A 20,403-nucleotide genomic window follows, 5' to 3' on the forward strand; every position below is an offset into this window, starting at 1 on the left:
AAATTTTTAAACCGGATAACAAACCAGCTGGGGTTTCAAGTTGTCGACCAATCAATTTATACGAGCTAATGAATCTGAAGATTATTCAAGTAGAGCTGCTCTTTTTTACATAGAAAAAGCATTCGACAGTGTTTAGCATAAAGGTTTGATTGTGAAATTGTTAATTTCTAATTTTCTACTTTTTACAGTCAAGATTTTAAAACGATTAATTAATCCAACCAGAATTCCAAATCTGATTGATTTTCTTGTCAAAGCAGGTGTGTCTCGAAATACTTAATTGGTACCCCTAGACGTTTCGGAAATGCCTCAAGTCTTCAGAAACTTCAATAAAATTTTCCCGTAAAACGGAAAAACGACGAACACGGTGAGCATTTTTTAAGCACTTCTGCATTTACCACGGTCACCAAAATGAACAGGTTAAAAAGCTATAATATTTCTAGGGTACTTTTTTGAGCTTAAGGACAACTTTTTTTCACTTTGTCGTCCAGTGTAATTTTTATTTTCAATTTTATTAAACTGGACGTGTTTCTGAACAAAAAATATTTTTGTTCAAGATTCAAGTTAACAAACTGTTTCAAATACTGATGGGAATTTTAGCAGGAATAATTCAAGTCTAATCCTTTTTAGTAGATTCAGGTGGAAAAACCTATGATAGTCGTAACTTAAATCAGTTTAAAATAAATTTGAATAGTCAGGGAAAAAAATTGGAAACATCAGAGAATATCAGGGAATTTATTTTTGGAAATTGAGTCGCCACCCTGTTACCACCAATTAGTTACTATATTTGCGTTCGCGACATGCAAAATACATTTTAAAATATACCCTTATCAATAGTCAGAATACCCGAACACTTCACTTTACTCTATATAAATCATTTTACTTTGAATAAATCACGAAAATTCATTGTTACTCGACCTTCCAGAGTAGGGTTTCCCCTTGAGCAATCTTCTTTTTCACGTTTTTAATTTCTCTATAGATATTTTGTACGAATGGTCATTTTCGAGATAGCATTTTGCAGCAAATTAGTCAAAGAATCTGGGAAAAGAAACAGTTTTGTGTGACAGTGTTGTCAGCTATGTAATTTTTGCATTTGAAAAATCAAATTGGCAAGAATATTTTGATTTCAAATTTGACAATTTTATTGTGTTACTTAGAAAATTTTACACCTATCATTGAGGTATAATGAGCTTAACTCAAAATGAAATAAAGCCAAATTTTCTATGATGTGCCCTCAATTTTATTTTTATATTGCTAATATCTCTGGAACTGCTATGATTATGGATATTCTGAATGATGCTATTTGACAAAATTAGACGAACGGTCATTCGGCATGGAGAAACCCCTTTATAATTATGCAAAACGCACCGCGTTGCGCACAAGGGATGACGTCGGACAGCCCGCATTGTCTTGTAGCTAGATGCGATTTGCATCAGAAGCCCATCATTACCGCAATAATCGCAGCAAGCATCGAACCATACACGCATACACGGGCATCATTTAACTTCCTCGCATCATCCTTTTGTGTTCCTCCATCCAAGCACAAAGTAACAGGATCATCAAAGCAAGCCAACCACTGCAGCCACTTGACTGACTGCTTCATGCGCAGGTGCATCGCATTGGGATATGCGTGCGTATGTGAAACATAAAATCGCCGAAGGGGGATGCGCTGCATCGCACACGTGTTCGTGTGCATATGGGAAAACTGCTTGCTGCAGTCCATTTAAAAAATCTCTCACTTGAATTATATAAATGTGTGCGTGATGGTTAAACACAAAACAAACGATCGAGCGAATGAATGAATGAAAATCGTTCCCTTTTTCGCTGGTGAGGTGAGATGTGATTGAAACCGTTTGCTCGTTCCATCAGTACGCGCGGCACGCACACACGAAACAGAAGCGCTGCCAGCTATACTTTATGAGAAATAAATCTCGCCATCTTGATTTTTTTCCACTCGCTCTCGCTGGCTCTGTTTGTATGCGAGGCAGACGGACTGCTGTGCTGTGGATTGAATTCGATTGCCAGCCATCAAGTGCCTCAGTTTCGGAGAAGATTGTGTAGTCAATTAGATGTAGGGTAGAGGCGCTTACTGATTCCAGGAGCCATTTTAGCAGCTTAGAATGGCAAATTTTGTGCTCGAAATGTAATCAATGAGTGTTGAAGTGTAGTGTGCAAGTGATTTTTTTTTTTTCGTCTGATGCGCAAAGTGGCTTAAACATGATCTTGTCAACAAGTGCGCGATGGCTGCCCATTTTTGCGGAAGACGAGTAGTCATTAAATGGTGGTTTTGAGATGGTTTTTTAATTGCCCGCGGTGATAATCGGCCGTTCAATAAGTGCTCTCGTTTTGTGCTCTGCATCCGTTCGCGCTTGATTCGGAGCGGTTGAATGAACCCGATGATCTTCAGAAGTACAGATCAATTCTAATATCGAACTTCCCGGTGCAGCGCGAGCGATGCCAGAATTGGCCACCTGCAAGAGCAGTAATAAGAAGTGTGAAGAAAAGTGTGCGCGTCGTACGCCAAAAAATCTAATTGGATCGAGTCGATCATTTGAGTTCGACCTTTCGGCAGTGGAAGCAATTTCAGTAGGTTGTGGGTATGACAGGCTCTGGTCATGCGGTGGTGGTTTGGGAGTTTGAATCTCGGGGCGGAAAATGGCTACCGTACAGTCCGGCCGTTTCCCAACAGCTGGAGCGAGCGCACGGGAAAAAGTTGACGCGTGTTTTGCTGAGCGATGCCGATCCTTCGCTAGAGCAGTACTACGTGAATGTGCGAACGATGACGCAGTGTTGCGAGGATCAGGAGTTTGCCATAACCAACGTTCGGAGACACTTCTACAAGCCAAGTTCCCCGGCAGGCAAAGGGACCAAATGGGAGTGGTGCGGATCATCCGGCAACGATTGGCACAGTTACACCATGGAGGTGCAGTGCGTAATCGAGGAAGCTTGGGCCAGGGGTGATCAAACTATCGATCTCACCAAAACACATCTCAATCTTCCGTACACGATTAATTTCCTGAATCTCACCCAAATTCGTCACCAGAATGGGCCGCTGCGAAGTATCCGCCGGATACAGCAAGCCCCCTATCCGTTGGTTAAAGTGCCAAATCAGCAGCTAATCAGCCCGATCCCGGTCACCTGCAGCAGTGTGCCAAATCTTCCCCCAAAACCCAATCACATGGTGATGGCTACGACACCAACTCCTACCACAATCCCCCTCGCAACGCAATCGCAACCATCCCATTCTCCCGCGCAACTTCAGGTGAAATCAAAATCACAACCTGTGTTATGCAGCAGCACTTCCCATCAGCAGCAGAAGCGACCCACAAAGACGCTGAAGATGGCCAAACAATTGGACATACCCCCGGTAACACCAACAAACCTGGCCCGGCAGATTTTACACAATCTCAACATATTCGGAACGAAACATCATCACCATCATCATCAGCAACAGTTAGGTACCCCTGAACATCTGGCCGGACCCGGAGGCCAAACTGGATCGCTTCAACATCATCCCCATCATCATCATCAACAACAGCATCAGCAGCAGCAGCAACACTTCCAATCAAGCACCCATCAGCACTCGTTACGGAGTCATCCCAAGGGGCGAACGATGGCCTTCCAACGGCAGCGTAGTAAATCCCGTAGTCGGGGCGAATCGTTAATCGAAACCGATTCCTCTAGTATCAACTCCGGCCGAAGGCCGAGCGTCGACACCGTGTCGACATATTTGAGCCACGAAAGCAAGGACAGCAACAGCCGCCGAAGTAACAATCTCGGTTCGGTGTCCGATCTGCTGAACTGTTCGATGGGCAGCGATGACGTGTTTACGTCCTCGTCGCAGCCGAACATTCCCGGAGCTATTGTTGGTTGGTTTTTGAGATTAACAGACTTAGTACAACGCGAAACTAATTACGTCTCTCGCATTTTTAGGTGTCGATCCGGCAAGCGACATGATTTCGCGCTTCGTCCGGGTGGTAGATCCACCACAGTGGCCGCACGCTCAGCCCTGCCCGATGTGCATGGAGGAACTGCGACACAGTAATCTCAATCCGACGGTTTCGCTGTCCCGCTGCCAGCACCTGATGCATCTTAACTGCTTGAACGAGCTGATTCTGGGCCAGAAAAAGGATAGTCAGAAGGTGAGTGCGATGTTTAGTGTTATAGTTTGAACCAAAAATATCTGCATTTGTCTTGACAGTTCTGTGATCCAATCGAAAGCAATTTTTCTTAAAGTAACGAAATACATAAACTACTGGAAAGGTATCAACTGTTCCAGAATATGTAACAGCTTCTAGCATTGAAATATTACTATATTGTATACTATCAAAGCTTCTTGAATCCCTGTAAAAATTTGTTCGCCACTCTTAGCTCGATTTGGAATAATTTATGTAAACAGTACAATTTGCTTCAAGCCTCCCTAGTTGGTCTCGAGGTACGATGCTGGCCTAACAAGCCATTCGTCGTAGGTTCGAAACTTGACTCGGGAGAGACTGTTAGTGTTAGTGGGAACGTAGCGCTAGCCCCGCAATTGTCCTGTACTCTTAACGGTTGGCTGCGAAGCCTGTGTATAGTAAACAGAAGGTTAAGTTCCGAATCGGAATGTAGCACCAGTGCTTTGCTTTTCTACAATTTGCTGCAAAATAAAATAAAATTGTCAACAAAACTATAAAACATACAGCGAAAAAACTACACGAGAAAAATATGATGGAAAAAAAATGCCATGAAAGATACGACAGAGAAAATGCAATAGTGAAAACATACAAAATATGCTACAAAACAACCACAAAAAATACAGCCTAAAACAGCTAGCATTCAGCTGTCGTGCAGTGCAAACTATATTTTTCGATCGACCGCTGTCTGACCAAATATTTCAATAAAAAAGAGTTTTTAAGGGATCTAAAAGCTTGATCCTCATTGAAAGCTCTCCTGAGACTATGGACTCGTTAAGAACACACGTTCTATCTGGACAGCGGTGTAATGCGGAACTTCGAACACAATTTGGGTGTGATTTTGTAGCTTATCAATTACAACTGATTGCGAGCAATGGCAATGCAATCCAGTTTGACCTAAAAGAAGAAGGAAAAGTGTATGTAGAACTCCAGAGCCAGTAAAAGATGCAAGAAGCCGTCAACGTTTATATTACAAGCCTTTTTACCATAAAGAAGTAGGCACTGCTTGGGAAGTTGATAAGGGGTCATGGAAATGACGAAAAGTCGAAGGTTCATCTGTACTGACAGAACCAGCTTCAGCGGCAGACTATGCTCTAGTGAAGTGGAGTAAAACCGAAATCTTTGAATTTGTTCGGCAGAAGCAAACGGCAGCTGAAATGTGGAAGGCATCAAAAGAAACCTTTGTGAAAAAATATCCGTTCCAAGTGAAACGTTGCTAAGGAAACAGTTAGCACGATTACGAAAGAGGGAAGCAATCTCCATGCGAGCTCATTTCGTTGCATTTGATGAGCTTGTCCGGCAATTCAAGACCCAAGAAGTGAAAATGGAAGAAGGTGACTAGATAATTCAACTATTCTTAACTTTACGTGACAGCTATGAACCCCGGGTGACGGCACTTAATAGTGTAGAGCAGAAGGACGGGCAAACAGTGGCAGAATGACTTGAGTGGTGCGCGACTCGTCGTAGGTAGGAACAAGCTGCAGTTTACCGGTCAGTTAGTGTCATCGTTCTGGCAAGGTCGAGCACATGCAAAACTGTCGTTCTAAGAAACCAGAAAGAAATGCTATTGATAGAAACACGTCTAGTTTGTAGCAACTATTAGAGTGAAGTGAAGTTTATTAAAAAATCAAATTCATAGCTTACTACTAACATTCCCCCTTAAGCATGAATTTTAGTAACTCCTTAAGCTTTCATGGCATCCAGAAACTTTTGTCCAGTAATCGGTTTTGTCAGAACATCAGCCTTCTGTTGCTTCGATTATACGTGCAGCAGCTTAATAGTTTTTAACTCGACCTGTTCCCTTACAAAATGGTGTCGCAAGTCGATGTGTTTGCTGCGGGGTGAATACCCAATTTCCTTTTCAAAATTTGTTCCGCTTCCCCAAGATCCTTCATGTGAAACTTCGCCATCAATTGTCTTTTCACGAATTCTACCCATCTCGGCTGGTTGGAGAACACCAGAAAATCGTCAACGTAAACAGCAACAATAATAATGCCATCATCACCGACTTTGTAGTACACGCACGGATCGAAACTCGAGCGTTTCAAGCCAATCCGCTGCAATTTCGCATCAAGCTTGGCATTCCAGACCCGACTGGCCTGCTTTAGACCGTAAAGCGCCTTTCGTAAACGACAAACCTTTTTGGAATCCTTTTTGTCCACGAAACCTTCGGGTTGTTCCATATAAATTTCCTCGTCTGTCAAGTTGCCCTGAAGAAAAGCCGTCACTGCATCCATTTGGTAGATGCTAAGGTTCATTCGTGCAGCTAGGGCCAGCAGATAGCGAATACTGGCATATCTGACGACTGGAGAATACGTCTCATTGTAGTCGACACCCTTTATCTGAGAGAAGCCCTTAATTACAAGCCGAGCTTTATAGCGCTGCACCGATCCGTCGGCATTTGTCTTCAACTTGTAAACCCATTTGCATTTCAGCGCCTTTCGCCCCGGAGGAAGTTTAGTTAGCTCCCAGGTTTTGTTGCTCTTCAAGGACTCGAACTCTTCTACCATCGCTTTCTGCCACGACTGTCCGTCGCCGCAGCCTATTGCCTCTTTAAATGACTGGGGTTCGTCGATTTCCTGTGGGCACGGAATGTTTTGAGGAAGAATACTGCAAGTCATCTCATAATCGGTATACTTGCCTGGAAGTGTGCGCTCCCTGCCACTGCGCCTGACCACATTGTGTGGATCCTCTTTTTGCGGAGGGAGCACTGGTGCTGGAGAAGACATCGTTACCACAGTATCGTTTGCGCTGCCATAGTCGGTTTCACATTCGGTATCACCATACGTGCTGTCGAGATCCGACTCGTCGTCGGTTTCGTGGTTGTTACTGTTTGGTGTATCGGACGGAGGATTAATCACTTTTTGATCGACTGGACCACAGCTCTCTAACTGTATCCAATCCTCAACCAACTCGGCTGATTCGTTCAGAATCGGTGTTTCTGCTACCTCACTCAGGAAAACGACATCTCGGCTTACAATAACCTTCTTGGTCCTTGGAACATAAACTCGAAATCCTTTCGCTTGAACCGCATATCCGACAAAAATCCCTGATTCGGATTTTACATCCCATTTCTGCCTTTTGTCTTTAGGCACATGACACATTACCTTTGCGCCAAATACTCGCAGCTCAGAAAGATCTGGTTGCTTGCCACCGAATGCTTCTTCTGGAGTCACAGTTAACCCCTTCGTCGGAGATCGGTCGATAAAAAATACAGCAGTCGCAACAGCTTCCGCCCAAAAAGCTTTGTCCATCTTAGCATCGAATAGCAGGCATCGCGGTTTTTCAACCACGGTTCGATTCATTTGCTCAGCGAGACCGTTTTGCTCCGGGTTGTAAGGAACCGTCATTTCGTGATGAATTTCTGAACTTCGCAAAAACCGTTCCATTTCTTGGTTTACGTATTCTAAGCCGTTGTCCGTCCGTAGTCGCTTGATATGTTTTTCGGTTTGATTCTCAGCATAAGCTTTGAAATCCTTAAAACAATCCAGCACCTGCTTCTTTGACTTGAGGAAGTAGACAAACACCTTCCTACTAGCATCGTCGATGAACGTCAAAAAATATCTGCTTCCGCCTATCGATACGTTCTCCATCGGCCCACATAAATCCGAATGCACTAATTCAAGGATTTCACTTGCTCTAGTGCCCTTATTCTTAAATGGCTGACGATTCTGCTTCCCTTGTACAGTACACGTGGGAATGACTGCATCCCGGAATCGAATGCCACTAGCCATTTCACGTAGCTGCTTTAGGCTCTGTTGGTGCAGATGACCCATTCGCCGGTGCCAAAGAACCATGTCGTCTGCTTCCTTTGCCGCACACGAAATTTGCTGATTGGCCAAGCACAACTTGTAGAGGCCACCTTCCTCCCTGCCAACAGCGACTAGTTCGTTGAACTTCGATCGAACTTCACAAGCGCCCTTCATGAAGACTACACGATATCCGCTGTTACAAATTTTGCTCACCGACATTAAATTGAGCGCTAAGTCTGGAATGCATAGGACATTAGCCATCATCAAATCTCACGAACAACTTTGCACATCTGCTACGAGGTTCACTGTTCCGGTTGCAACAACCAAAGATTCCGCATAGCTCGCTACGTTGATATGCTGCACCACCTCTTTGGCACAATTCAAAATGGCCTTGTTGTGGCACATGTGAGACGTTGCCCCCGAGTCAAAAATCCATCCTCGTTCGCGCCAGACGACGCTTCACGGGCACTTCTTCACTTCACTTCACTTCACATGCAGCATACTTGCCTGATGATTTCTTCTCCTTTTTGTCATTGGCCTCTCGCTTCTGACACTCCGACGCAAAAAAAAAAAAAAAAAGACGCCTCGAGGCCCATAATCATAGGCTCGTACATATCCGGTAGGCCCATCAGAAGAAGACTCGCCAACCACGTATCGTCGACCTTGAAGCCAACTTCAGAGAGCTTATGACTGGTCGACATCAGCTGACTTACGTACTCCTCCACAGAACTGCATTCAGACAGCCGGATACTGGTCAGTTTTCGCAACAAACCAATCCGTCTGGTCATCCCGTCATCCTCGAATGCGTTTTTCAAATTCTTCCATGCCACTTTTGCCGTTCCTGCACTTTGAACCAGACTGTAGTTTACTGGCTCGATGCTGAGGCAGATGGTGGCAAGTACTCGAAGGGAACTACCATCCGCCGGATCGTCTTCATCCCGTGTAACAGCGTCCCAAGTTCCTTCTCGAATCAGGAGCATCTTGGTTGCAAACGCCCACGAGGTGTAATTTTCCCGTCCACGAAGACGTTCCGTTGCTGGTAACGTAATTCCACCCGCCGCAGGAAACCTGGAACCAGACCTTCCTCTGTCCTGTCCTCGATTAGCATTTCTGTTATTACCAACATCATCTTCAATTCCATTCAGCGACATTTTTGAAAATTATCTTGAGCTTCTTCAACTTCTCACAGCGAATAAGAAAAAAATTTTCGCTCTTGTTACTTCAGTTGCTACGCAGATATAGGTCACTATGGAGCTAGCGTTGCTGTGCCCATAACCTGATAGAAACACGTCTAGTTTGTAGCAACTATTAGAGTGAAGTGAAGTTTATTAAAAAAATCAAATTCATAGCTTACTACTAACAGCTATTAGTGACAGTCGATGAAGAGGCAGTAGCGTGAATGGTGACCAGAAAAAAAATCTGAACACGGGAGAATCCAGTTCTCCCTAGACACTGAATGCAGTGATCATCTCGTGAAGAATGTCAATCATCTGCGGTATATGCGGAAAATGAAAGATGCTTGCATTATTGATGTGGCCAAGAACACCGTGACATTGGTTCGGGAAGTATGGAGTAATTCAAGGATGTCTAACAAAGGAGTATCTTTGGCTAAGCTGCCGGTACTCGCATAACTGTCCCATACTGATTTTGGTCACTTTTGAGTTATCATCGGGAATCGACTTAATTGTTATCATTTTTCTGTAAAAAAATGGAAATTGAAACTTTTGTATGAAAAAAACATGGAAAAAATACCAAGTTGTTTTTGTCCCATATTGAAAGTACCCGCATTACAGTCCCACTGCATAGTGGTACAAACTGCAAACATATAATTTTGCTCCAGATTAGTGTATATCGGATTATTTTAGGCATATAGAAGTATGTCATTTAATTAACTAGACTAATGTTGTTTTTTTTTGTAGTACAATCTACGTTTCCAATGATACCGCCGGTTGCTGGTTGAATGCATATGTGATGGGACAAAATATGCGAGTACTTTTGAAATGTACCCGCATATTTTGTCCCATTTTGTTTTTTTTTTCAAGTTATATAACGTAAAACCAATTCCATCCATGTTTTTTTTTGTTCTCAACGATCAACTTGTGCTGCCATGTAACTGTTATGGTCATTGGTTCTGGATGTAATTGCTGGAAATCCGAAAATTCACGGATAATATCAAATCGCCGTTTTCTCAACATGTTGTTTTTCATTATGGGACAGTTATCCGGGTACCGGCAGTAAGGAGCTCTCACAACACAAGATGGTATTGATGTACTTTTCACTTCTCGCGGAGGCCAGGACTGAGCGGAGTTCAAGAAGGGTGGTGAATTAATCGGTGTAGCGTATCCACGAGGCAATATGTAGATGCTAACTTTGGATGTCGTTTCTTTTGAGCAGGTAAGCAAGTTGTGGCATCACCGGTCATGCAAGTCAACAAGCGCTAAACAACCTTGCGTAACTCGTGATGATTCCTGATTTTGCAATCAACCTAGATTCGATTAGATTCTGCAACTCATGTGCTATGACAAAGCAGTGCCAGGAGCCGTTTGAAAGAGTCCAAGAATTATTTCGTATCGTTCACGATTGGACGCACATCGTTGTAATCTATAACATTAAGCGCAAGTCAAAGGTGTTTCAAAGTTTCAAAGACTATGAAGCAACAGCAACAGCTCAGTGGTAGATAAAAGTCTCACAGTCTGCCGCTTTATTCAAAGGCTAGTTGAAAAGCTAAGATCACTTCTACCTAATTCAAAAACTGCGAAGGTGTTGTGGTCCGAAGCGACTCCGACGGCAGTGTACCTCCTAAACGGTGACTTTAGGTGTAAACGTAGCAGAGAAGTGGGTGAACGCAAAACTAGACCTGGATAGAGTACGGATTTTCGGGTGTAATGCTATGACATATATCCTGAACCAGCAAAGAAACGAAATTAGACCCCATTGTCGAGCAAACTCGTTATTCCAAGAGACGTCAAGTTCAACGAACATTATTTCCTTTACACTGAGGCGGATACAGTGGTTCGAAAATCAGTAAGTGGCTTCTTGTTCGAAGTTTACGGCCACAGTCTCGTGGTCAAGCAAGAAGCACCCGGCATTGATTTGGCTACCCGTTTTTTGCATCAGTTGGCAGACATCTTCGCGAAGGCGCTGGACGTTGAATGATTCGAAGTAGACAAGGTACTCACCGTTATGGCAACTGTGGACATCAAATTTGGACATTGAATTTAGACATTATTTGCATGCAAGAAGTCGCTTTCAACGATTTCGAGTTTCCAGGGCTGAGGCAATTTACAACATAGATGAACACAACAGAGCTACTGCAACACTGATTCGACATGTAATTAGTATAACCGATACTCAACGTAGTGGAAAATTCAGGATAATTTCTGTCACTACACAAAACACAGTACCGTGCTGGATCGAAATCCGTACACCTAAGCACATGATAATCTTCGACGGTCAATATAAAATCAAGAAATCACATATTGCTTTAAACTGACATGTTTAGTTATAGGTCTACTTATATTTTATCACTATTTTCCAGCCAAATGATTAAAATCACTCCGAAACTCGAAAAAATCATGTTTAAATAGAACATGTTTTGAATCGAAATCCGTACACAGTTTTTTGTCTGAATCAAAACCCGTACACTTTTGAATCGAAATCCGCACACACGCGATATAGACTGGATAAAAGTCCATACAACAATAAATCAAACTTCGTATAGATGAAGAAGTACAAAAATGAACATCTTTTATTTATAATTTATCTTTAAATTACCGAAAAAGTATATTTGAGGATCAACTGGCTCCTAAAGTTTCACACGGTTTTCAAATTTTCGATATCAGCTGAAATAGTGCAATTTTCGTAGCGTTTCGTAGTAACCGGAACGCCGGAACCTCTCGAAGCTTCCCGGTACGACTTTCCCTTGCGCACCTCAGTCACAGCTCGTTTAAAATTGTTTGCTGTATATTTATACTTGTTTTCTTCCATTATATGCTGAAAACAAGAAGAAAGTTCAACAATATATGCATGATACACAAGCTGTACGGATTTCGATTCAAGCAAATAAAAAGAATCAAAATCCGTACGGCAGTTTTTGTTGAATAAATACAACTTACACTATTCATTAGGCAATATACAGTTCGAAAATGACAAAGACTTACCTTTTCCATCAATTTTAAAAAGATTCACTGAGTAAAACACTTATATCCCACTTGAAAATCCTTTTTATCTGAAGAACGTTTCCTTAGTAATTTCTCTACTGATACAACGAAATGACAACTGAAACCGATACACGATTGATTTTTCATTTTTAATATTTTTATTTCATGGCCTACTGGCGCATAATTTAATTTAACAGAAGGCCAACAACTCAACGGATATGTACATATAACTATCATATGAATTTTCACTTTTATAAAGCTTAAAACTGAAGGAAAACATCAAGGTGTACGGATTTCGATACTGTACGGGTTTCGATCCAGCACGGTAACAGTTGTTAAGATATATGCGCATTCCGGTTCGAACAATAGAGGATTAAGAGAAGCATTTCTCAATAGTTCCTTGTCACCGCACATTTTACGTCCTGCTCTATACCTCATAAGTGCAGGAGATTTCAACTCATTGATGTGCGTGATTCAACAGAAGCTTCAAACTTCAGCCCAACCCTGAAGAGACTTAATACAAGTTATGGAAACCATCTGCACATGGCAAATGAGTACATACCTATCTATCTACTCTACAATCAAGCGAAAACAACAGGGCGCATCTAGAATTAACAACACAAATGTGGGTGACAAGCAAATATGTTATGTGTTTTATTCAAAAAGTTAATTTGACAATGTTTTGTCTGAATGAAAGAAATTAACAAGTAGAGATGAGTTACGATTAACAATTATTAGCGAATCATTAGTCGACGTAAAAAAGTGTGGATGGGTTCGTTGAAATCGAACAGTTCTGCAACCTCGTTGAACCTCGTCTAGTCTACATTTACACAGCCAGTACTAGAAAGGATCCTGGAAAATAATATCCACCATTTAAAAAAAATAATTTTCATAGATTTTTCTTGTCAACGGCCAGGCCTACTGTGTAGCGCAATATAATCTAAGAACAGGGAGATTCCGTACCAACCGATCCGTATGTAAGATGTAATATAATTCGTTGGGATTGACAAAGCTAAGAAAGTACACTCCTTTGTTGACCAATTTCCGGGGATGGAACTTAGGTATTCCTCCTTATGTTCGGGTTTCGAAAAAGCGCCCCTACTCGCTTCAACTATTACGGCTGAAACTTGAGTATGTACTAACTGTACTAGTCCTAGCATATTTAGCTTATGGTTATAGCGCCATTACTCGCTCTCTAAAAGGAATACGAATAAGGAAATAAATTTGAGTTCAATAAATATAAAGAATTTGTCTACACACTTATTCTCGTTTTAATTTTCAGTAATTTTTCTTACGGTCATGTTCAGTAAATTTGAAAAAATACTGATCATTTTGTAATTTTCTCAAAAATAACTGATGTCAGTTGAAGTTTTTACCAAATTACCGTTATGCAAAGGGCACTTGACGAGCTCAGCAAAAAACATTACTGACCTTTTCTGTAAACTAAAGTATGTTCTGCACTTTCATAAAGTTCAGTAAAAATTTGACGATCTGTCTGCATCTACCTGGGTGTTGCTGAAAACTCTTCAATTGTTTAACTGAACTCTTGTTGTTTTTTACTATACTGTTCGGCAATTTTTCTGCATCTGTCAAAACGAAACATCAAATGTCCGCCATTTTCAAATATTCAAAGAGTTCCGAAGCTGAGTTTTTAAAGTGTTTCGCGTGTGATTTTCAAAAAAAAAAAATTAAATGGTTATCTTACTTTCAAATCTACAAGAAAACGACGTGGAGGTACACGATCTATTCAATCAGCATATGGAAATTTTTCCACCACAGGAAAGCAGTTTACTAGAAGCCTGCAATAAAAAGCCCGTATTCATCATAACATTAAACGTATCAAGTTTTTACTCGAATGTGCTGGGAACACCAGTATAATCGATCTAAACAATCCGGAATTCGTTTATAAAATTATTCAATAGTTGCAATAGCAACTTTCACAATGGTTTATATTTCTCTCGTAACCATGAAAAAACTTTAGGGGAGCTGCATAGCCGCAAGGTTACAGAGTCCGCTTTGTCAAGCGGGATGGTCGTGGGTTCGAATCTTAGTAGAACCAGGCCACCTGATGTCAAAAAGGACTTAAGCATGGGTTTGTTCTCAGGCTCCCCACCAGTTACCCTTCCTTTACGCTGAAATCTACAATACCTTTGCGTAACGTCCTCTTAACAAAAAATAAGTCCCTCTTATCAATAAAACTGGCCAGAAGGACGCACTACGAAACTTCTCCAGGGAATTATAATTGGTGATATTTGGCAAGAGGAACGAGTATCGGTATAGTAGAACAGTAAGCGTGTAAGGAAGAGTATCACATTACACACAAGCACTGATGAACAATAATAATAAGCATGCCACTGTATTGCTATTAACAGAAGTGCGGGATACAGCAGACACCCGGGCATATCTCACAATAGATCTACGATTCTGGTCGCAGTGAGGAAGTCCATACAGGAAAAAAAAATTAAAAAACTTTACGTTTACAGAATGCTCGGTAATTTGTGACGAATCGTGAGCTTTGTAAATTTACAGAACGCTCGGTAATTTGTGACGAATAGTCAGCTTTGTAAATACCGACTCTTGCAGCAATTTTTGATGAACGCTTCGTAAATTTTTACTAAGCTATCTTCTATGTTTGACGTTTCAGCGAGAATGAAAAATTGCTGAGCACTCGTCAAGCAAATAAATTGCTGAACAGATTGCTGATGGCTAAGCTGTTGAGAACTCGTTAAAAAGATTGCTGAGTTCGGTAAAAGAAACTAAGTGTGTATATCCTTTGTTTCTTAAGTAAAATTTATTGCTTCTTTGTGACATTTCGCGTGCATTAACTTTCGCTTGTGAACAGTCACATGGAACAAACTTACCATCCAGGATGCCGTTCTTGTCGACGTTCGTTTTTGACAAGCCCCAACTGTCATTGAAATCGAAACTAAAAATGCTTTGACATTGAACGCCCGCAGCGACAGCGACGAAATGATGGTGGCCATGCCTTTTAATTTCCAAATTTTTCACTGCTGTCATTGTTAATTTTTCCGTTGCGGCTTTTGTTTTAAAACACCTCGACTCCGATCCGCTATTTCGCTGAAGGTTTGAAGGACATTATGCCGGATCGATCTGAGATGGCATTTTCAAAACACAATAAAACACCATTGCACTACTGGTAATTAAGAACCACAAAGAACATAATTTGCGAATTTTTCTAGTGAAGTTAGAACCACGTCAAAAATGTACGTCTATTCGCCCTCTTGGCTTGCTGCGATCTCTGCAACCTCGTTGAACCTCGTCGACAAGAACTTAATCGCATTATACTAACCGTACCGACTATACCTTACCTTCAAGATCAAGTTGACGTCTCCGCAGATTCCTTTCCGGAGTGTAGAGAATCAGTTTCGCTAGAAAAGCAGGTGAACCAATTTAATTTGTCAGGATCTTCGCAACGAAGAAAATTTGTGTGTTAGATCTCCTTCTCTCCAACGTCCAGGGTTGTTACAGTCGGCGCGGATTTCGCGTTTTTTGCGGATTTTGCGGATTTGGCGCGTTTTTACTACTCCATGGCGCGGATTTTGCGGAAAGCCTTGCAACCTTGCTTTCAATTACCTAAAAATGAGGATATCAACTGATGGGCTGGCAGCACCCTTTCAGAGTTCTATGAAATATGATGGGTGTGTAGTAGGGTGCCAATCACTTGTATTAGAAAAAAGTAATCAAAAAATTTAGGAAAAAACCCTATACAAACTGTTAACCTGCCCGAAAAGTACCCTGTGCGAAATTTTAGGTCAGTTGGATTCAAAATGGGGTGGCGCAAACTTAGTAAAACAAGGAGTGCCATACGCACGATTTGCTTCCAGACCATGTGGAACGAATCAGGGGCGACTCGTCCATAGGTGCAACCTGTGCATTGCACATGGGAACGCCAAGCAAAAAATATGTTTCAATCGCAAATTTATATTAATATTTTATTGGTTTTTAGTTTCATTTTCAAATAGTTACAAATAGAATGACTTGCGTGATTACGCGGACATGAATGTGATTTCCCTTGTAAAAGACTGAACCACTGCGACCATTGTTTGATCTATTGTGGTATCTGTGGATTGTGATTACTTCCTCAAACTGCGATTTTAAAAATTTGTAGCTGAACAGGTAGGTGCAAAAGCCACGAGTCGCCCCTGGAACGAATACAAAGCGACAACCGCTGATTCTAGCATCGAATGTACCAGGGCACAGTACAAAACATTCATACACAGTGGATCGCGACATCCATCGGCAATTCTAACAAGGACCCCAGCTAATTGTTGGTTCTTGAAATGACATCTTCGTAATGTGAATTACATTACATTTTTTTACACACAGAAGATTACGGTTGCTCCAATCACTGAAAGCATCAAGTACTAAGTGCGTACTTTTTTCTTGGAGGAGGACTTTTGGCCATCGACAATCGGTATCCAAACTATGGTAGACTTTTCAAGTTTTTATCAGTGAGGATTGAAATCCACTTACCCAATGCCCAATGCCCAATTCAAGCCCACATGCAGGCCTGGGACGGCAGCTGGTCGCTGGCTGAAATGGCACGACTGCGGAGCGAGGAAAACAGGATGGATGGTATTTTGTATACAATTCACTCCGTCATTACTACTTAGTCCTTCGATCCTAAGGAGTGAGTTGACATTCGATCCATGAAGATTGTTGAGAATCTGCGTTTAGCGATTGTAGAAGAGTCCAAGAATATACAGCAGCATTGATGCCTCTGAACTCGCGCATTCTTCTAGGCCACGTTGAGATCGAAAGCGTCTTAGTTTTTAAGTCAGAACTAATGCCAACCCTAAATGAAATGAATGACAGGGATTCGATATCCTTTCCCCTGGCTACCAGCCCAACAGCTTCATCGTCATTTTTGCCCAAACTTTTGCTCAGCCAACTCGCAGACCTTTTCAGCAATGACGTAACAAGAGATTCGGGACAAGATCTAGAATTTTTGACTAGGGGGTGGTACGATGAATGTTCCATCCGAAAGCGACAGCGAATTTCCAGTTCCACACATTAGATCAGACTGACAATGTTCCACAATTTCAGACTTTTGAAACAGCCGTCGGCTTTGAACAGATCGCATCGGATAGATCGGCCGGGTCGATAATTTTGGCGTGAGTGAACTAGAGTTGATCAAGGCAGTGAAGCTTGAACGAATTTCGTTTTTCAGTTCAACCATGATCTCCATCTTCAAATTATTCGCAAATTTACCACGTGGGCTGAGAGCGTCTAAATTCACAGGTAGCATCAACAGCAACCAGCAGGGTTTTTGTGTTATAGACAGAATGCAGGCTCGCGTGATCAATTGGAAGGCGATCAACGAGAGGATGTGTCTGTTGAGGATCAAGGTCGTTTCTTCAACTACAGCATCATCAACGTGCACTGCCCGCACGAAGGTAAACCTGACGACGAGAAGGAATCGTTCTACGCGCAGTTGGAGGCAACATACGACGGCTGCTCGTCACGGAACATTAAGATCGTCATTGGGAATATGAACGCCCAAGTTGGTAGGGAAGCGATGTATAGACCGGAGATAGGGCCTTACAGCCTACACATCGACACGAACGACAACGGCCAACGATGCATTAACTTCACAGCTTCTCGAGGCCTAGTGTTTAGAAGCACTTTCTTTCCACGCAAAGATATCCACCTGGAGATCACCTGACCACCGAATAATAAATCGAATTGACCATGTTCTCATTGATGGCCGATTTTACTCAAACATATCCTGGAGATCAAACGGGAAATTGGGTCACTCAATCTCTATAAACATGAAAAAGAGGCACTAGCAACGGCACTCCACTGGGTAATTTCTAGGATTTGGGAGGAAGAGAGACTACCGGAGGAATAGATGGAAGGAGTAGAATACCCCGTCTATAAAGAGGGCGTTCGGCTACAATGCAGCAGCTACCGCAGCTTACAAAGTTCTCTCCCAGATTCTGCTCCACCGTCTATCTCCTTTAGCGGAAAAATACGTAGGGCAGTACCAAGCGGGCTTCACACAAGCACGCGCTACTACGTATCAAATTTTCACTCCAACTCATGTTTTCGAGGACTTCAAGGCAGCGTATGATACAGTCGATTGAGACCAGCTACGGCAAATAATGCACGACTACGATTTTCCGGATAAACTGACACGATTTATCAAAGCTACCTTAGACCGAGTGATGTGTTACGTGTGCGTGTCGGGGACATCCTCGAATCCCTTCGAAGCGCGCAGAGGGTTGAGACAAGGACGTTGTTCAACATTGCCCTTGAGGGTGTAATCCGACGAGCGGGCTTCGGAACGAGAGGCACGATTTTCAGCAAACTCATAGGCTTGACAGACGACCTGGACATTATTACGAGAAATTTACGACGGCGGAGGCAATCTACGCCAGAATAAAAGTGGAAGCTAGAAGACTAAAAATAAATGCGTCGAAAACCAAGTTTATGAAAGGAAGAAGCTCGCCTCTCACGGGCGGTGATCATGGGCGGCGACGAATTCGAAGTGGTAGAGGAGCTTGTATACTTGGGTTCTTTGGTAACCGGCGACAATAACACAAGTAAGAAGGTCCAACGACATATTCAAGCTGGAAATCGAGCCTATTATGTCCTGCGCAGGACGCTTCGATCCAGGAACATACGCCGCCGCACTATACTGACGATGTACGAAACCCTTATTAGACCCGACTTTCTCTATGGACTCGAAACGGTGACGCTGCTCACGGAGGAAATACGCGCACTGGCCGTATTTAAACGGAAAGTGTTGCGAACCATACTTGGTGGAGTACAACCCGAAAGCGGAGAGTGGCCTTAACCAGCTTGTGCAAAAGCCAGATTCGCCTTGTTAGGCTCGAGTCCTCAAATGTCTTCTCCAACTTCGTCCATACTTCTAAGGCTGTCTTAGCTTCCTGAATCAAGAATAGAATGATCTTCGCTCTTGCCTGCTTCGCTCCAACTTCCTTTAGTTCCGATTTGACGACGCACCAGAAGTCTTCGAACTTCAGAAATGTTTCAACGGCAAATTTTCAGGTGGCCATATTTATCGTACGGTTAGAACAGTGGCATCTTAAAAAATGATTAAGGAAATCATCAACTCTCGCTAAAACTTTACTACAGTCTCTAATTCTTCTGAAAAGTTGTCAAATCAATTTTAAAAAAATTAACACTTTCCTTTCATTTTCAGACCCTTTACATCGAGTGCCCGATTTGCATGTCGGTGTACGGCGAGAAGATCGGCGATCAGCCCCCGGGTACGATGTCCTGGATCGTAATTCCACGCAGCCTACCGGGACACGAGGGTCAAAATACGATCCAAATTACGTACAAGTAAGTCCTGCTACATCATTTTCCACAGAAAGAACTCACTAGTAACAAACTTTTTCCCATCCCCTCCACAGCATCGCCTCGGGCATCCAGGGCGCGGAACATCCCCACCCGGGGCGAGCCTTCTTTGCGGTTGGATTTCCGCGCACTTGCTATCTACCGGATGGGCTGCTAGGGCGCAAGATTCTGCGCTATCTGAAGATTGCCTTCGACCGGCGACTGCTGTTCTCGATTGGCCGCTCGGCAACGACCGGCCGGGAGGATGTGGTGCTGTGGAACAGCGTCGAACACAAGACTCAGTACTCGATGTTTCCCGATCCGCAGTATATGCAGCGCTGCATGCAACAGCTGGTGCATCTGGGTGTGACTGATTGACCCGATTTGAGACTGTAGTGAAGTGAGGAGGTCTTCCCGAATTATGTTGTCTTCCCCCCAAAAAGCAAGTGAGATTCTGATAGTATTTTAACCCTCTGTTTTTTCGCATTTACCTATCAGATTTTATTATAGTAAACTCACTCAGAAGCGAAGAAAGTGCCAATACAGGTCAGTGTCGAATGTGTAGTTTGTAGGGAAATTGTTGCGCGATAGAAATCTCTAAGAGGTTATGTTTTTAGATAAACGAAATGCAGCTTATTGCGATTAGTTTTAAAGCTCTATCTAGATAAAGTATCATCATTCTTCCAACTTAGCGTGATAAGTTTGAGTACTCCACACTAGTATTAATTCTCATTCCAAATGTACAAAGAAACCCGCGAAGAACCGCCTACGGCATTTAGAGCTCTTTTTAGCTTTTTTTTTCTATAGTAAGTTTCACATGCGTAGAGTTTATGTTCCTTCAAAGTTTTTAGTCCGGTTGGGCATTCGAAATTTTATCGTTGCATTTTATATTCGCTCGTAGGAAAATTATTTCTAAGTAATCGAAAATATAGTAGAAGCAGTTCCCTTATTCAGAGTTGAGAGTTTTTCTTTCAGAGAAAGTTTTCCCTTTAATAG

At 42.4% G+C, this 20,403-nt stretch overlaps 1 protein-coding gene across 1 annotated transcript; it reads left to right on the top strand.

Moving 5' to 3' along the window:
- Positions 1-1,818: 1,818 nt before the first annotated feature.
- LOC129716655 (protein deltex) lies at positions 1,819-20,362 on the top strand. The gene is made up of 4 exons (XM_055666493.1): positions 1,819-3,866; positions 3,931-4,139; positions 19,271-19,413; positions 19,485-20,362. The coding sequence occupies exons 1-4, from the start codon at positions 2,597-2,599 to the stop codon at positions 19,783-19,785; spliced, it is 1,923 nt and encodes a 640-aa protein (XP_055522468.1). The 5' UTR covers positions 1,819-2,596; the 3' UTR covers positions 19,786-20,362.
- Positions 20,363-20,403: the final 41 nt, after the last annotated feature.

Source organism: Wyeomyia smithii, chromosome 1, assembly GCF_029784165.1.
Source record: "Wyeomyia smithii strain HCP4-BCI-WySm-NY-G18 chromosome 1, ASM2978416v1, whole genome shotgun sequence".
Lineage (NCBI taxonomy): Eukaryota > Metazoa > Arthropoda > Insecta > Diptera > Culicidae > Wyeomyia > Wyeomyia smithii.